This window comes from Pyxicephalus adspersus, chromosome 2 (genome assembly GCF_032062135.1).
Source record: "Pyxicephalus adspersus chromosome 2, UCB_Pads_2.0, whole genome shotgun sequence".
Taxonomy (NCBI): domain Eukaryota; kingdom Metazoa; phylum Chordata; class Amphibia; order Anura; family Pyxicephalidae; genus Pyxicephalus; species Pyxicephalus adspersus.
This window is the reverse complement of record NC_092859.1, coordinates 41679536-41697518: the sequence shown is the minus strand read 5'-3', so window position 1 is coordinate 41697518 and position 17983 is coordinate 41679536. Positions and strand designations below refer to the sequence as shown.

Here is a 17983-nt window from a genome sequence, read left to right as displayed (position 1 = left end):
TGGAAAAAAAGTGCGTCTTATGGTCCGAAAAATACGGTATATATATATATATATATATATATATATATATATATATATATATATTGCAGCTATTATTCGCAGCTAATATACCAGTATGTCTCTGCTTTGCTTCCTTTTGAATTTCCATAATGCCTAAATTTTGTCTGCCTAGACTTAATCCCAACATTGCAAGTAATATGACACTTCCAGGTCTGGGGACAGGAGGGACTAGAAATTTGATTTGTTTGAAAAATGTGTGCTTTGTTCATTTTCCCCCATTTTAAGAGCCCATCAGTCAATCCTGCTATCTGGTTTGATTTGAGTTTGCTGCTGGTATCTATAGACTGGCAAAAATCACAAAGCAGTAATCTTGATTTTTAACTTTTAAGTTTGTTTGCTACAAGGGTACTATCTGCAAGAAGTTCTTCCAAGTTTCTCTGGACTTTTTTTTCCTCTACAAACCAGTATACCTCTGGATTATGGGAGGCTACTGGAGCAGCTGTTACGTATGTTGGATTTACAGAGGACAAGTGACTGTGCAATGACCAATAGTTTTTGAGCTGATTTGTTGGGGAAAGAATGACACAAATGGTTCTTTGTATGCTGCAGAGAAAGTGCTATATACACTGGCAAATTAAATAATATTATTGATAATATCATAGATTACAAGTATTTGCTCCAAGGTTAAAAAGTAAGTTGCCAGTGGCTGCAGTTTGCTTAAAGAGCAACATCAGACACATATATAATTGGAACCTGGATTTCTTAAGGCTTTTTTGCAGTTGAGTTACACTACAACTGTGCAGTGCTACACACACAATTTCATTCTTTGAAGCCTGTTATGTTGTGTTAGTTATCAGTTCTTCTAAATGATAGGGCTGCAACACACATCAATGCATTAAAAAAGTGAGGACTGCATTTTTTGCAGGACACAGTAAAGCAATGCATTGTGGCTTGCTGATGTGTATTGCAGTCCATAAAGTATGGGAAGGTGCACTGTGGTTTCATTAAAAATTAATGGCACGGCAGTGCACCAACAGAGGTACAGTTGAAATCATACATGCAAGGTGTGTATTTTTGGGTAAGATACAAAGGCTGGGTCACAGGAGAAGGGAGAGAACCAAGAGTGAGCTACACCATTGTGTGAAGTACACTGGCCAATGGCAGTAAAACAAGCAAGTCTTTAAAAAGTGTTGTCACCTATATTATTAAGCCATTTCCCTTATATCACACTATATAGGGGAGAACCACAAGGATTTATTACTTTACGTATCCTTTGTCATGTAAAGCAGAAACCATGTATGTATATTGTACTTGTGTACCCACCAGTTGGCTAGATTTGCAATAAAAGATGTTGCCTAAATTGGGTGGGATTGGATGACCTTCCAGTACCACAATTCACATGTATGCATTTAAAAGTGTATTAGGCAAATCTTATGAAATTTAATTAAAAGGTTCTAGAAGAAAGTAAATTATTGTGAAACAATGCAATCATACTACAGAAAACAAAAAAAAAAGAACTATGCTAAAGAACAAAGGCCACAAAGGCAAAAGAACAAAGGCCACAAAATCATGGACACGTGTAAACAGGAATAACGTAATACTCGGCACACGATTTGTACATTTCTTATACAAGGTAATATAAGAGATAACAGGATACACACACCCTAAATAGTTCTGGAACAAGGTCTTTGAGGAAATAATAGGCCAGTAAATCAGCACCATGGCAGCAACTTGTGGACCAAATCAGTTTTTATGCGACACAGGGGGAAGATAATAGGCTAATCGGAAGCAAAATATAATTTATGGGTAAAGTAGTGGATTTGGGTGTCGGATTGTTGGTGCTGCTGTGTTTTAGCACAGTTTGTAGTGCTGACCCAGGTGCAGAAATGTTCTATACTTTCAATAAGACATGGTAAGTTTACATTACAAAGGTTGAAAAAAAGCTCTGAGCTCTGCTGTTGCCTCCATGAATACCCCATATCCTGCAAGAATGTTCTCTGTGCTTCTTTAAAAATGTAGGAAACCGAGGTTGGGGTAGAGTATTGTTTCCTTTAACAGCAAGTGACAAAATTCCTCCAACAGGGGCACAAATATCAATAAATACCAAATGAGAATCAATCCCTTCAGTCTAATAACAATATTGAAAAAATGTGCTAGGACCTGGACTTTGATCAGAACACTGAATAGGGAATTTTGATTGGTTCCACATAGTAACACTTTACAGATCTACACAGATGACCATTACATACAAGGTATATTTTCCTGAGTGCACATGAGTTGAAATGACAATGAATGAAGAACTACAAAAATGTATTTTATTTAGTCAGGCAGCATGAAAATTAAAATTTTCAAGTACTTCTTGGAGGTATATTTTTGTTGGTGTGTTGCATTATCATTTATTCTCAATGACACTCTAAATTTACCTTACATACTGCTCACTGCAACACATTGCAATGCACTGTCATGCTGTGTTGTGTGCTGTGCTTTAAAAGACAACTACATTTCTGGGTATTGAATGAGTGCTGAACACAAAAAGTGTCAATGTGCAAAGCAGTGCTTGTGGTCAATCAGGTATCCTGAATTCACTGTGCTGAAAAGTAAGATACTAAGAGGAGGCATATTCATCAGAATTAGAAAAGTTTGAATAAAAAATATATTTAAACTTTTTATGCTTTTTAGGTCTATAAATTCCATTTACTCAGTGATGGCTCTCCTGTAAATGTTTTTCATTTACAGTTCTTTTCTTCTGATATAGTTTCTAAAAAATGACTCAAGGCACATAATAAAGCTAGTTAATACAGCTCTATATTCATAAAAAAGCAGCTAGTGTATGCACCTGAATTTTACCTATATAGGCATTTTGCAAACCCCTACACAACAGTAGTGAGGAAGGGAAGGATGGAAAGAAAGGTATCAACATTGATTCCATTGGTGGGAATGCAAACCCATTTGGTTTAGGTCAAATGCAAACTAGAAGGATATCAAACGCAAGTTAAAAACACCTGTCAAAACATTTTGAATGATCTGGGAATTATCTCAAACTGATGTCATACTAATGCCATAAACAAAGCCCAGACCTTGTCAATGCAGGCCCCTGAGTAAGACAAAAAGCCATGCTTTAGGTTCAATAACCCCTAGTAACCAATCAAAGGTAATAATCCATGTATCTGACTTAACGGAAAACATATCTGATTGCTATAATTTACTTCAACCTGTATGCCATCTTTGCTATCCATATTTAATAATCTAAAAAAAATGGACTCAATTTACCATTAAGTTGTTTATGCTCTAAATTGAATTTACAGCAAAGACTAAGTGGAATTGAATAAACAAGATATAATCAAGGATAATTTTGAATATAAGACTTTTCATAAACCAATTTCTATATGAAATGCAGAATCCCAATTAGACAATATTCTGTGGTTTGCATTTTATTGTATGACCTAGGAAAATATGGCATCCAATATTACTCATGACATTACACTATAGAATTCCAAACCAGAAATGGAATTACGGACAAAGAGAATCTTTGTAATCCATATGGCCGAGAATGACTCAGAATGCATTGCAGCCTAGGGTGTATATATCAAGACATGAAGAACAAGATGGGATTCCATGACTCACAAAACTGTGCAACATAATACTCGCCAGGAAGCATAGGGATAATATGGAGTGCACTGCTCATACTCAAATGTAAAATTAATGCACAGGCACAGTCTGTACTTGCTGGGATTAAAGGGAAATAACCACTCTGCCATGAACACTTGGAAATGTTTTTAAGCTTTTGCCCCCAAGCCTTATAAAGGTCATATGGTATTCTCCCATGTGGCATTCCCACATTTTTTTCTGTGAAATGAAATGAACTTTTCCCCTCATTGTCAGGATACTCATCTCTCTGGAAATTTCATCTCACCTCAATATTCTTCTCCTTGGGTTTCACACTTATTTATCACTGGACTAGACAAGATGGGGTATAGTATTTTAAAGCATGGTCCACTAAATTGTGCTCACTATGTTCTTCCTAGCTGAGTCACCTGTCAACTAGTAAGAAACTCTGTTCATATCTCACCTGGGGCACTATTTGCATGAAATTTGTATGTTATACCTGTGTTGATTTGTTGATTTCTCCCCATAGTCTTAAGTTCAAATTCCCCAAATTGATCCAAATATTTAAAATATTGTTTTCAAAGAAATATTACAATTAAAAAGAATTCTACAAAACTACTTTTTAATACACCCCCAAAAATCCACACACATATTACTAGCTAATTTAAACACTACTGCTCATTGCTTTGCTAAGGAGTCTACACAGACTGATGCCAGTGAATGACAACAGTTAGAAATAGGAAACTATAAAAAAATAGCCAGAAGGGAAACTTGGTCACATGACCTATTAAAATATAGGTAGTCCCCAGGTTACATACGAGATAGGGACTTTAGGTGTGTTCCTAAATTGAATTTGTATGTAGGTCGGAACAGGTATGTTATTTGAACAAATGCAATTAGGACAGATGTTTGTCTCAACATATCATTAGGCAGTGTGATGTTAGTTACTGTAAAAAAACCTCAAATAATAATAAAAACTTTATGGAGCCTAGACGTTCAACTTCTTGAGCAAGCTGTGCTTTGATATGCAAAAAGAAACAACTGCAGAGTTTATCTTGTCTTGAGGTTGCTCCCCTCCTCAAGTCTCTGTTCTGCAGACAAACAAGCAGGGAAGCCCCGTTCCTATCTAGAAGTCGTCCGTATATCGGATGTCCTTAACTCAGGGACTACCTGTAATGTGATCAGCTCTGCTCAATCATGGATCTTGTTTGTGGTACACAGAGACAACTTAGTAGGAGTGTAATGTGCTGTATGATAATAATACAACAATACAATATTATAAATGAGACAAAAAATGTATTGTTATATTAGGTCCCTCAACTCAGCAATCTGTTTGAGGTTACTGAAAAGACCAGCTTAACTATTTACAGGGTAGGAGCAGGTAAGGTTTTAAGTTTTTTAAAAGTCTTACAATGTTTACAACTAGCCTGAAGGGAATTTTTTTTTATAAACAAAACGGCAACAACCAGAGTGTTCAACAGCTGACTAGCTTATTATTTCGCTCAAGGATTCAGATGGGAATATCGCTACATACTGATTTCATTGAAATAAACACCCCCCTTTTCCTGCCCAACACACCCTCGATCCTGGCTCAGATGAAGAGAAGTAGGTGTGGTCATAATCCAGAGTCCAGTTGCATTCTTTGCATTGTATATTAGTGGATGGAGAAGGTTTTTGGTATAGAATTGCTGTAATATAGAAAAAAACATATCCCAAAAATGTTTATACTACTGCTAGCAATTATGTAAAACTGAGCCAATCTCTTGTGGACCAGTGTTTGTTTATTCATTTTACATATTAGATTTGGGGTTCTAAATGTGTGCCTTTGTGATTTTGCAGCAGTCATGCAATAACAGCCAACATATACACAATATGTGGCTGTGCTTATGGGTTTCAGCTTCGGACACAAAAGATTTTGAATAGCTAAACATTTGCTCTGGTACACTATGAAGTGTACAGAAGCAGACAGCAGCTGCAGGGAGCATTATAAAAATAGGCAATCAATAAGCTGGGCCCAAAAAGACAGTCATTGAGTCTGAGTCTTGTGATCATTTTAATACATTTTCTTTCATTGAAAAATCCTATTTAAACTGTACTTCTTTTTATATTGTGACAATGTTGCCTGCCAGGGTCTGCCTGCTGCAAGAGTGTTGTCACCTTCAGTGGTGCACATCCTTAATGTAGAGCAGCGGCTGCCAAACGGTGGTCTGTGAGAAAATTTTGATGGTCCATGGCTCTGGCCGGTGCATCCTCCAGCTGGGTCAGGAGAAGGAAACCGCTGGGGGGAGGCATACCGGCAAGAGCCGCTCATTTACCCCGTACAGGTCGCAGGCTTAGGGTGGTGGTCCGGTTGGTTCTCTCCTGCAATGGGAGAGTGTGCGGGTTCTGGCATCATGACATCACTCTGGGGGAGTTTCTTCCCCTTTGAGTGACACACGGCTCCCCGTTCATGCGTGGTCCGGCGTCCATGCATTTAGTTGTCCGTAGGTTCGAAAAGGTTGGCGACCCCTGATTTAGAGCGTGCATCTCCCCCAGTGCAGCCCACATTATTAATATGATTAACAGGAGCATAAACAATCAGTCACACATGTGTTTAAAGAGTGCAGAGATTTATAGGACTTAAAGCCCCAAAGGCTGAATTGCTTGTCGCTGTGCCAGTAACTGAAAAGATGATGGAAAGAGCACAGGTTCAATGTGCACAAAAGTATGTTGTCCTTCCAAGTCATTGGATAAAAGATTTGATGCTGATTTATAATGTTCACTGTACTGCATGAATGGATATTTGGCAGCCAGAAAAAGTGGTGGAGAATCAGTTTCTGCCATTGAAAGACATGGACCTGTAGAATCTTCCCCTAAGTCCTTTACCCAGAGCCAAGTACTCTCTCTCTCTACATCTGTGTAACAGTGCAGGGTGTCAGACCAGCCAATCAGAATAGGGGACACATATATCAATTAAATAGATTATGGAAAGTGAAGACGCTCTGCCAAATTTTTAGGTGATCCAGCAAACCTGGCGTGGATTTCTTAAAAGTAATTTGCTATATCTTAGCAAAGGTTTTCAATCTTGGACCAGATTAATTTCAGGTTTGCAGGATCATCCATGTTTACTGCTGAAAGTGTATCTTCTCCAGCCTTGGAGAGCTTTATTAAATCAGGTCCACTGTCTCATTCATTGATTACCCCAGTGGGGTCACGGGGAGAAGTAATACCCAAAAAAGGATGATTTATCTTACCTAAGGTAGAACTGCAGACAGGTAAATACATGAGTGAATTACCTACATGGAAGCTAATTTATCAGCCAAAGGATTGTCATATCCCTATGACACAGCCCTCAAGATTTTAGTTGTCCCTTTGCACACTAAAATACACTGTTACATATTGTTATGCAAACATTTGTATAAAAAAACAGGTATTCATGATTTTCATGTATTGCAAAACATGTTTAAGCTATACACAGTACTACCAGACAGCACAGCCAGGCTACTGACCTAACTTGTTTCCTACTTCAGTCAAGTTCCACAGCTTAGTTACCACCCTAACCCCAGCCTGTGACTTGACTCTGAAAAAGTATAAGAATATGGAAGAAAATGAATTCATTTTTTTATATCTTATATCTGATTAGCCCCAATTTCTTACCCCTTTTCAAAGTTGTAATATACAGAAGATTGCAAGACGTGAATATCAAGTCAAAGTTATGTGCACACACTAGTTGTATGGAAATACATTGAAGGGTCTATTGTCTAAAGCAGCAAATCTGACATTCAGCATACATTCTCTGTTGGCAAATCTTTCAGGTATATGGGACCTGATTTTTTAAAGTTCTCCAAGGCTGGAGAGAATACACTTTCATCAGTGAAGCTGGGCGATCCAGCAAATCTGGAATGGATCTGCTCAGGATTTAAAGCATTAGCTAGCTGATAGCAAATTACTTTGAAGAAATCCATTCCAGGTTGGGTGTATCACCCAGCTTCTCTGATGAAAGTCTATCTTCTCAAGCCTTGGAGCGCTTTCATAAATAAGGCCCAAGGAGTCTAAATAATAGTCTAAAGTCTGTGAGTTTGACATTTACCAAAACATTCTCAGGTTGAAAATCAGTCAATGGCTGGAAGATTCTTCACCAGAGAATGTTTCAATGAATGTCAGATTTACTACTTTATAAATCCCCCGGCCCCATGTGTTTTTTTAACTCTTTGAGGTTAAAGAAGCAGTTTGCCTGGAGCAGAAAAATAAAGTTACCTTTTAATATACAATTAATAACATTTAATAACAGCAAAAGAAACAAGCACAGACCATAATGAAAAAAAATCATGTCAACATATCAAGCAGTAAAGTAATTTACAGTAACTATAATTTGTTATAGTTTGCATAGTTTGCAATTTGTACTAAACAGTTTTTTCTGAGAATTATTTGTGATATAAAAGGATTTTGCAATGCAAGTATTTTATATTGTAGCACTGAAGAGTGTTCTGGTTTTGTGAGGCTAAATCCATGAACACTGTACTTGTTGCCCACTACTGGTCAAGAGCAAGTATTACATTTTATCTTCACAGGGCACCTTACAGGTAAGACTTTAACACACACTATATAGCACACATGTAGACAGCACAGCAAACCCATGATATCAGACAAGCTATTCAGGATAGAAAATAAGCTAAAGTCCTTTGGGAGTTTTGTGTGAACATCTGGTAAGTGATAAGTTCTGTTTGATGCTCTAATGCAATTTCTTTTTTTAACTTATTAGCAGTGGTATTTTTCATATATCCTGAGAGTAAAGTCTATGTGAAATGTCATCCAGATGCTCAGTATTAAGGAGATTTTAGTTCTGTAGAGTTAATAAGCTGAAAATAAATTGCAGATATTGGTTCCTCTGTTTGTTCTTAGTCCCTTGCCCAAGTGTATTCAGAGCATTGTAGTTAATCTCATGTAGCCAGAGACTTGTTGATCTTGCTCAGTGACGTTAGTAAAATAATAAAGCATGTCTAAACATCATGGGGCCATTTGCTTTTGGAAGATAGACAAACTAATTTGACTGCAAATGTGTTTGGTAATAAAGATAGAAGGAGCATCTGATAGCATGTCAGTTTTCACAGGTGGTTTGATTACTATTATTAATATTAATAATAATAATAAACAGGATTTATATAGCGCCAACATAATATGCAGTGCTGTACATTAAATAGGGGTTGCAAATGACAGAGGAATACAGAAAGTGACACAGGAGGAAAGGACCCTGCCCCGAAGAGTTTACAATCTTTATTAATACAACTCAAATCTCGTTTTGTAAAAAAATAAATACAGAAAATGTATTGCCCTGTCGGGCTTTAAATAAATAATAAAAAAATAATCTTTTAATGTAAAACATATCTACCAACTTTTTTTTAGTCCACTTAGGGCATCAAGAATTCTTGGGTATATCATCAAGCCAACCTATACTTCAAATCTGGAGCAAGCTGCCTAAGTTGACAAATTTGCTTTTTAATAGATACAGTGTAGTGAGTGTGCATTGTCACCCTAGTACAGAGAATTTGCTTGGCGGAAAAAAAAATGGAGCCACCACATCTAATGTCTATTGGGATGCATTATATATTGTAACTTATTTGATCCTGGGTATATTTCATAGAGGAGTGCAGTGTTTTACTTTTTAGTAAGCCCATCAGATTTATGTCTTAGGACAAGTTAGCAATTTCATATAGTATCCTTCCTTTGTCCAACCTCTAATACCATGATAAACACTTTTTCCTGATTAAACCCAAATGTAATGTAAGGTAACCACAACACCCGGCAAAGGACAACATAGAATGATACACAGGGCAGCTTATGAAGGATTATTTGTAAACTTTTTTTGTTTTTCATATTCAAACCTTGTGATACAGTAGAGGAACCAGTAACTAACCCTGATCTAGATAAATAAAGTCTTTAATAATAACTGTCAATCTTTTTAACCTTTCTAAAATCAAATGTCAATCTTTGATATTTTTATATTGGCCTGCCCTTTAACAGTAACTTTATTGTTACAACTTATTCTGCAAGTGTAGATAAAATAAATCTAGGTAACCTTTATTAAAGGCATCTGTGTATTATTTATTAAAAGAAAATTAGTATGTTGATTTTGGGTCAGTGTTTTACATAGTTTTCATATGTTTTTGCTATATAAATGCAATCTTTGCTTTGAAAATATTCATTTATAATAAATAAAGGGTTAACAAAGCACTGTGGTTTAGCTAAAAAGCCATTTGAAGACCAGGCTTTTTTAATCACATGGTCAGGGGAGCAGGTAATGAATGAAAGAAGCTCAGTGTTCCACCTGCTGGCTGATTATAAGAATACATTAAATGTACACACATGATGTCATATATACCTGCCTAAAAATGTAAATGTGTATGTTTTCAGTTGTGATCATGGCAAAGATGAAAAATATATTCAAAAACAACATATTTTCCTTTTTACATAGCATCCATATCATTATAAGCATTTCTTTTCCAGTATTCCATCCAATGCTATTGCTGCCTAAAGAATTACGACGCAACACAATACTTGGACAATATTGGTGATTGGACGTCGGATTTGAGTACCTGTCCTTGTTAATGTTATAGCTGCAACAAGACAGGAACAAAGACAGACTAGTTTTATAGTATAATTAGTTAGAGATCTCAATGACACGGTTTATTTATGTTGGTCAGAATAATTGGATAGGAACACAATAGAAACATGGAAAAAATGATGTCTCAAATGATATATTTAATATCAGCTAATATTATTGATTGGTAAGAACCTTCATAGATATATAACCTAAATTATTAAACAGGAGTGGATGGATAGATAGATAGATAGATAGATAGATAGATAAAAATCAGGATTTAAGACAGACAAAGGCATTTATAAAGCAAAGATATTGCAATTTTCTTGCAACCTTCACAGCATTTAATGGATTTTCATATAAAATGGATGAATGAAATGAAAATAGAAATGCTACATATTAGGGAGTCCTATCATAACCTTTATTGGCTGATTTGAGTTAATAAAAATGCTAATTTTCAATGGTTTTCTAAGATCCTAATTTTAGGCATTATGTAGATCTAGTTCTGTAAAGCCTGAAGAATTATGTATAGCCTGAAGAAGGGATCTTAGCATATCCAGAGAGCTTTTATTTGTAATACCTCAAGTTTTGTCCATATAGAGTATTACTTATACTACAAATAATATGCCTTAATCAAAAGCTAAGACAGAGGAAGATTCTACTGCTGCTATACAACATGCATGAGAGACTTCATTGCAACTTTTAAAGAGGGGCTGTCATCTGCATCCTTACTGTTCCACCATATGCATAGAAAGTATATGTAGTAAACTCCACACCGTTATCATGTATTTTGTAAAGAAGAGATGATGATGACAACCTTCCAAAATTACTTTTAATATATATTAAAATGACAACTCCCATTTTTGTATTCTGACAGGTTCCCTTTAAATTTAGGTAAGATAAGGTACATAAGTAGCTTAGCAAAACAATATTAAATAAAACTGTGGTACTGATTTTATTAGAAAATGCCTAAATAAAAGGCAAAAAGCAAAGGGCAACAGCCAATCACCTGACTACTATGACAAGTCCCATTTTTGTGCTCTGACAGGTTCCCTTTAAATTTAGGTAAGATAAGGTACATAAGTAGCTTAGCAAAACAATATTAAATAAAACTGTGGTACTGATTTTATTAGAAAATGCCTAAATAAAAGGCAAAAAGCAAAGGGCAACAGCCAATCACCTGACTACCTTAATGACATGTATCCTGTTACTGGTTTATAAGGGTTAAGGTATTTTGCTCATTATTACTGAATTTTGCGCTGCCTTGAGAGAATAATTCAATGTCCCATAACTGGACAGCTCAGGTGTAGTTGACATGTGTGTTAGGGATGAACATAGTTTTACATTACTCTGGAAGCCTTTGAAGGAGACAAAAATCTAGGACAGCTGGGCTGGCTTAAAGCCATAGAAGAAGGAATACGTATTTGTCATTTCTAGTATATGTTATTAAACATGTGTCTCCAGATCTACAGACAACAGATGTCCTCCAAGTTTAGCTAGCTTGATCTACTAGGGGTTAAGTAGTAAGTGCGGCAGAGTTTAATTAAGAGTTTGAGATTGTGGTGTAGCTCTTATAAAAGTTCAAATAGTTCCTAGTGATTAGCTGTGATGTGCATTTTACAGTCTAAATCCTAAGTAAGCCATTCTCCGACAATAACAGATGTTGCATGATGTTTATGGGCGTTTGAAAACAGAGTTCTAGTGCGGTCAAGATTTAGCCTTGTTTACATTTTGGGTGTAACAGGACGACATATGCTTTATTTGTGCTTTGTTATTATTTTGTGATTTCATTTTAGAACTGAGATGGACATGTTGGTTAGTCGTATATATATAGGGCTATTGCCTGATAGCAAGTCCAATTTTTAGTTTTAATTCTCTGACCTGCACTGATAGAATAAAACAAGGGTTCTGAATGGTTGCTGTCAGGTACATCTACTTAGCTTGAGTTTTGGAAAATCACTTATTATTTTAAGGCAGGTAATGAATATTGCAAACAGTTCAGCCATCAAATTCTGAAAACCAGATCATAACAAAACATAAAAATACTATAACAATACGCATAGTATAGTAATAGGCATAGATGATAAATAGGTGAGAAATGTCTAAATTGTATCCACTGCTCCCACCCTAAATAAAAGGAATTTTTAAGTAAATACCATTAGTGTTTAGAAAGGTTAATAAAAAGGACAAAGTTATAAAACTTAAAACGCTCGCTCTAAGCTAGGTCAGGTGTAAGTTCTACTTCACATGCCTGGTATGCCCCAACTTAATAGTAATTATGCATATGACATTTTAAATCTCTTGGAGGCATGAAATTAATCACTTGTCATTAACATCATTTGCTGCTCATTGCACGATTGTAAGCTCTTGTGTGCAAAAACATTCCGATATCAGTTTCACTGTTTGTCACTTAACCCTTGCATGTACATGTTGTGTAAAATACCGCAGAGTATCTTCCTTGTATAAACCCCACGTGGGTTTGAGTCTTAATCCCATTCTGGGACTGCAGTTTACCACTAAGAAAAGGGAATTATCTTCCAGGGTTTGATGGTGTGCAAACATTTTCATCTCTTAAAAGCATAAATGAATTCCTCATTGGTTGTTCCACTTCAACACAAGGAGTAAAATCCCACCTAAATCTGAGCACTCAGTTGATCTCTATGATTTTCAAATGCGATTGAAGGTTGCTGAAATTGATGCAGATTTGACGCAACAAGTGCTTGTCTTCCCTTTGACCCACACTCCCCTATAACGGTTAGTGATGCGTATATACAATATCATTTACCCCAAAAATACAGCAAACATTTATGCTCATATAATCAGCCAAAACAGATTCACATTTAAAGAGACAAAAACTCTTACCTGTCTTGTCAACAGTAGCCAGCCATATGCCAAAAAGCACGCAGAGGACTCTCTTCATTTCCAGTGTTCCCCTCCGTAGAGATTTCCGTATCGCCACCAGAAAATCAAAAAAAAATCTCAATCTGACAATTTATTCCCAGGATAAAAAGTAAAAAAATGGAAAAGGGTGCAAAAGAACCCCAAAACACACCGACTTCAGCAGCAGGGCCACCAGTGTACAAAATATTGTCACTCAATGTTTTTTTGTCGCCAACAGTGACCGCATCACTTTATACAAAAATACTGGACGCAGGTGGGAGATGACGGTGTAGAATACGTCAAATTTTTTTAGTCCCAAATGCTTCTGCCTGTGGATGTGCTGAATGGGAATTAAAGGATCCCTTGTACTTAAGAGGAAACTTTTGTGTGTGTGACTGTGTGTGCACAGGGATGAGGATGCATTATACAACAGTTTCCTTTTCCTATGTGTGTTATTAGACGGAGCTCTCTCTGTATTTCCACCAAGCTGCCAGGAAAAAAAAAAACTTTTTAAGTACAGCACTTTTGAAAAGGAGGGATAAGGGGGTGGGGAGGATAGAAGTTCCTGTGTGAATGTATTTATTATTGTTTTAATCTGTGCTGCCTGCTGCAGACTATTTTATGAACACCCCAAGCCCTCTGATGTTGGCTATTCAGCTGGGCAGATCTGCTGACATTTGAATACATTTTCCATGAACATCGGTATGCTCTGCTAAGGTTTGCCATAGATGGGCAGATCTCTAACCATTGATGATGAACTATGAATAAATGTCATCACAATGCTAGAATCTGTTATCTGCTACAGTGTTTCTCCACAACTCACCTGGAAAATAGATGCAACACATGGATTTAATGGCTCACAGAGATTTCCCAGCATCTTAAGTATTGTCAAACCCAATCACTAAAATCTACTAGAAGAGTTAACATGCATTTGGTAATTGCTGTAGTTGTAAATAATGTCATTAAATCATTCTAAAAACTGTGTTTAATATGTTCAGCTTTCACTAAAAATGTAACTGGTGATCCTGCCATGAAATTCCTTGTTCTGTTTTTTTTCCTGTTTTTGGATGACAATGCTCTGTCCTTTTGTATCAGTTGTTAACCCTGTCCCATGGGGGATACAGTGACCCCTTTGACACACATTACGCAGACATGGTTCACTTTTGTTCATCAGGTACCCTGAGAGTTGCCATGCAGTGATCATTAGAGAGCATAAATTTGGACAGGAATTTCCTGCAAAGAATGAGGAGAATACAAGTAACTTAATGAAAAATGGTATTCGATTAGGATTTATTCAGTATGGATTATTGTGTGTGTTTTAAGCTTATTTCTTTCCACAAGTAACAATTTAAAGTGGGCATCAAATCAAATAAGCATTCCTTCACTTACTCGGCACTCCCTAAAACCCATAAACATAACTAAGAACTTTGGAGGAATGGTGAGTGGGAGATCCTGGGGACACATGTGTAGCACACCAAGACAGAAAAAAGGGGGTTAAACCAAATAAAAAGGTGTGTGATTAAGTTAAAGTGGGTGTGTGTTACAGCCAGGATGTAGAGGTACGAATGGAGGGGTCACAGCTAGGATGAAGGGGGGCAGCCACAATGGAGGGTTGACTGCCAAGAAAAAATAAGGGCAGCCAGGAGGGAGGGGATCACAACTAGGATGAAGAAGGGCAGCCACGATTAAGATGGGCAGCCACAATGTGTGTTACATAATGGGGCATGTCACATATTGGTACATATTATTGGGGTATGTTACATAATGGGGCCCTTCAGAATGGAGGGGCCCAAGCCAGCATGAGGGAGATTGGTCAGGATGGAGGAGGACAGTTAGATTTCAGGGTCACAGCCAGGACATTTGGGGTTAGTGAGAATGGAGGGTGGATGGTGGGGTCACAGCCAGGATGGCAAAGCGAAGCCAGAATGGAGGAGAGCAACCAGGATGAAGGGGCCACAACCAGAATGGAGGGGCAGACAGTTTGGAGAAGGACAGTCAGGATGTAAGGGAAAGAGCCAGGATAATAGGATCAATCAGAATGGAGGTGGTCACAGCCAGGATGAAGGAGGGCAGCCAGGATGGAAATTTCACAGCCAGGAAGAAATGGAGCAGCCAGGATGGAGGTGAGAAATGAGGATGAAGGGGTCAAGTCAGAATGGAGGGGAACAGCCAAGATGGAGAGGCAACAGCCAGGTTGACAGAGGGCAGCTAGGATGAAGAAGGGCAGCCAAAATGGTAGGGTCACAGCCAGGATGAAGGGGACAGCCAGAATAAAGGTTGCATAGCCAGGACCAAGTAGGTCAGCCAGGATAGATGGGGTCAACCAGAATGAAGTCAGTAACTATCCATCATAATGCAGGAAGTCCCCAACACCTTAAAGCATTGTCACTCACCCATCTTTTCTTCCTTCTACTTTGTCATTCTCCATTGCCAGCTTGAATCTGTGTGTGTGGCCAACTCACACCATGCACCCTACTTGCTTTCCTACCAGTACCTGCAGAGAGGGATATGAATGTGGGACAATCCTCTAGTATTACCAGGTATGCTCGAAGAGGTTGCAGACATTTTTTACAGTTTCCTGTAGAAAAAACTTCTCCAGCATCTCTCACATGACAAAATATCCAAGCATTAGTTCACATGACTGGATCCACAGTTCAGACTTAATATGATCAAATGTATCGAATCTTAATCCTGGCATCTTCTCCTTGTTAGTGTGACTTTCAATCACCAATCAGATATGATCTCCACCATCCTTATACGTATCTCACACATTGCCCTTACATCACTTACTCTTGAGGGTTGCCTACTTTGGCTCTTGTTTTGGCAGTATTTGGCTAAAAGTTGTGTCTGTGAGTCTTTCCCCAGTCTAGTCTTTCCTGGGGAACCTGCTATAAATACCCTTGTTCCTTGCTGAGACCGACAGCTCCAGCATTATCTGTCTGTGAAAGTCATCTCCTCTTTTTCCCTCACCATTTACATAGCCAATCTGTCAATCTGTGTGTTCAAGTAAGAATGCCTAGCCATACACATAGTTTAGAAGTGACAAAGTATTGATGTGCATTAATTTCTCTCTCAAAAACAAACGGTGGTAGTGTTCAGATAGTGTTTTCACTAAAATAGAGCTAATTGTCTTCCTTTTACCATCTTGTGCAAAATACTGGTATCGGTCAAGTCAAATGGTTGTGTACCCCGTTTCTGGCAGCCATCTACACTTCGCATTCTATGTGTTACTTTCCAATTGACATGAATGGTACTGCTGGTGTTGGTTATTGGATCATAGAAACTCAGTGTTAGTTGGTTATCATCATCCTGTTACTCTAGAGAGTAATTTAAAAACTATGATAGTCAATAATAATGTTCTGCTTCAGCCAGAATGCAATCAGAATAAATAATAGTAATGACAAGGGGTGAAAACACATCCTTGATTAATCTATCATAGTGAAATACAGAATAGTGGATGGTGATGGTAAGGTGGTGAAGTCATGACCCAAATGTTTTATGGTATATCTCCCTTTAAAGCTTGCTGGGGCGATTTTAACTGTTTTTTAGGATTTAACACATTAGATCCTACCAAACACAAGATTTGGTGTTGGGTGGAATTATTTCCTAAATTAAACATCCCTGAATTCTAGCCCATATGTTTGCTATTTAAAATTCTTTATACTAACAAACCCTAAGCGACTCTTTAAAATATTAAAGATAAACTAATAAAACTAAACATTAACTGACAGAGACATATACAGAAAATAAGAACCATTTGGCCCTCCCAGTTCGCTGCTGCCTCTTGCTTAAGAAAAAATACACAGTTTTCTAAAGTATATTTTTCTATCAATATAATTTTTTTGTGTAACATATACGGTTGTCTGCCACCATATAGCAAAGTTAACCTTAGCAAAAAGTAATGTTGTTTATCATTTTTACATATAGAGCTTATAGGATGGCAATACATAAACAGAGCTTAATAGAAGAACATTCATCCATTTAGGCTTATAACTGTTTTAGTGATCATGGTGGAACCTTAGCATGCGGTTACTTGGTGTGAAAGCATGGATTTGAAGGAAGCCCAACACACAGAGGTTTTGTTCACATAGACATTGTACCTGGACTGCTTTGCATCTAAATACGAGGCAATGTGAATGAAAAGGCAGCCTAAAGTAGCTGTATTTTAAAGTGGAACTAAAGTCCTACCCTACAAACTAAAGTATCAGGCAGGTGGTTATTGCAGGATGGACGGGCAATGTCATATTGCAATACCTTGTCTTACCTGTCTGGTTGTGCTGGAGGAAATGTAAAAAAGCGGAGCTACATATGCGCAACATCAGTTTTGGTTGCCAGGGAAACTCAGCAATTCTGGCTTTCCCTCGCATGTGCCGGAGGTGAATGAACCACAGGAGTTATATCATCCTGGTAAGATGGCTGAAGATTGTTTATCTGAGAGAAGATTATCCACTGGCAAGATGGCAGCGCCCTAGGATGGAATGAGGGTAGGTGAGTTGTGCAGCACAAAAGTGCTATCACTAATCTTGGTCTTTGTTCTGTATACACAACTATACGAAACCTGAATAGCTCCATGACCTAAGGCCAAGCTGTGGACACCAATAACCACTGATAATCTTGTCACCATTGGAAATAACCCCATTTCCTGTTGCAGGGAACATGTTGGGTGGCATGGCGGCTCAGTAACTTGCACAGTTGGCTTCATAGCATTAGGGTCCAAGGTTCAAATTTTGGCTATCTCTATGAAGTTTGTATATTCTTTCAGTGTTTGCATTTGCTTTCTCCCACATCCCAAAAACATGCAGTTAGGGTAATTGGCTCCTTCCCACCTCCCACCCCCCCAATTGGACATAGACTATGTTGGTGACATATGACTATAGATTATGGAACCCTTTGAGGGACAGCTAGTGACATACATTATAT

The 17983-nt window shown here is 37.6% G+C and overlaps 1 protein-coding gene across 1 annotated transcript in view; it reads right to left on the bottom strand.

Moving 5' to 3' along the window:
* FLT4 (fms related receptor tyrosine kinase 4) overlaps window positions 1-13559 on the bottom strand; it is a 137640-nt gene extending 124081 nt beyond the window's left edge. Inside the window, exon 1 of the mRNA XM_072400574.1 lies at window positions 13046-13559. Within this exon, the coding sequence (XP_072256675.1) occupies window positions 13046-13103 (58 nt within the window). The 5' untranslated portion in view covers window positions 13104-13559. The remainder of the gene's footprint in view (window positions 1-13045) is intronic.
* Window positions 13560-17983: the final 4424 nt, after the last annotated feature.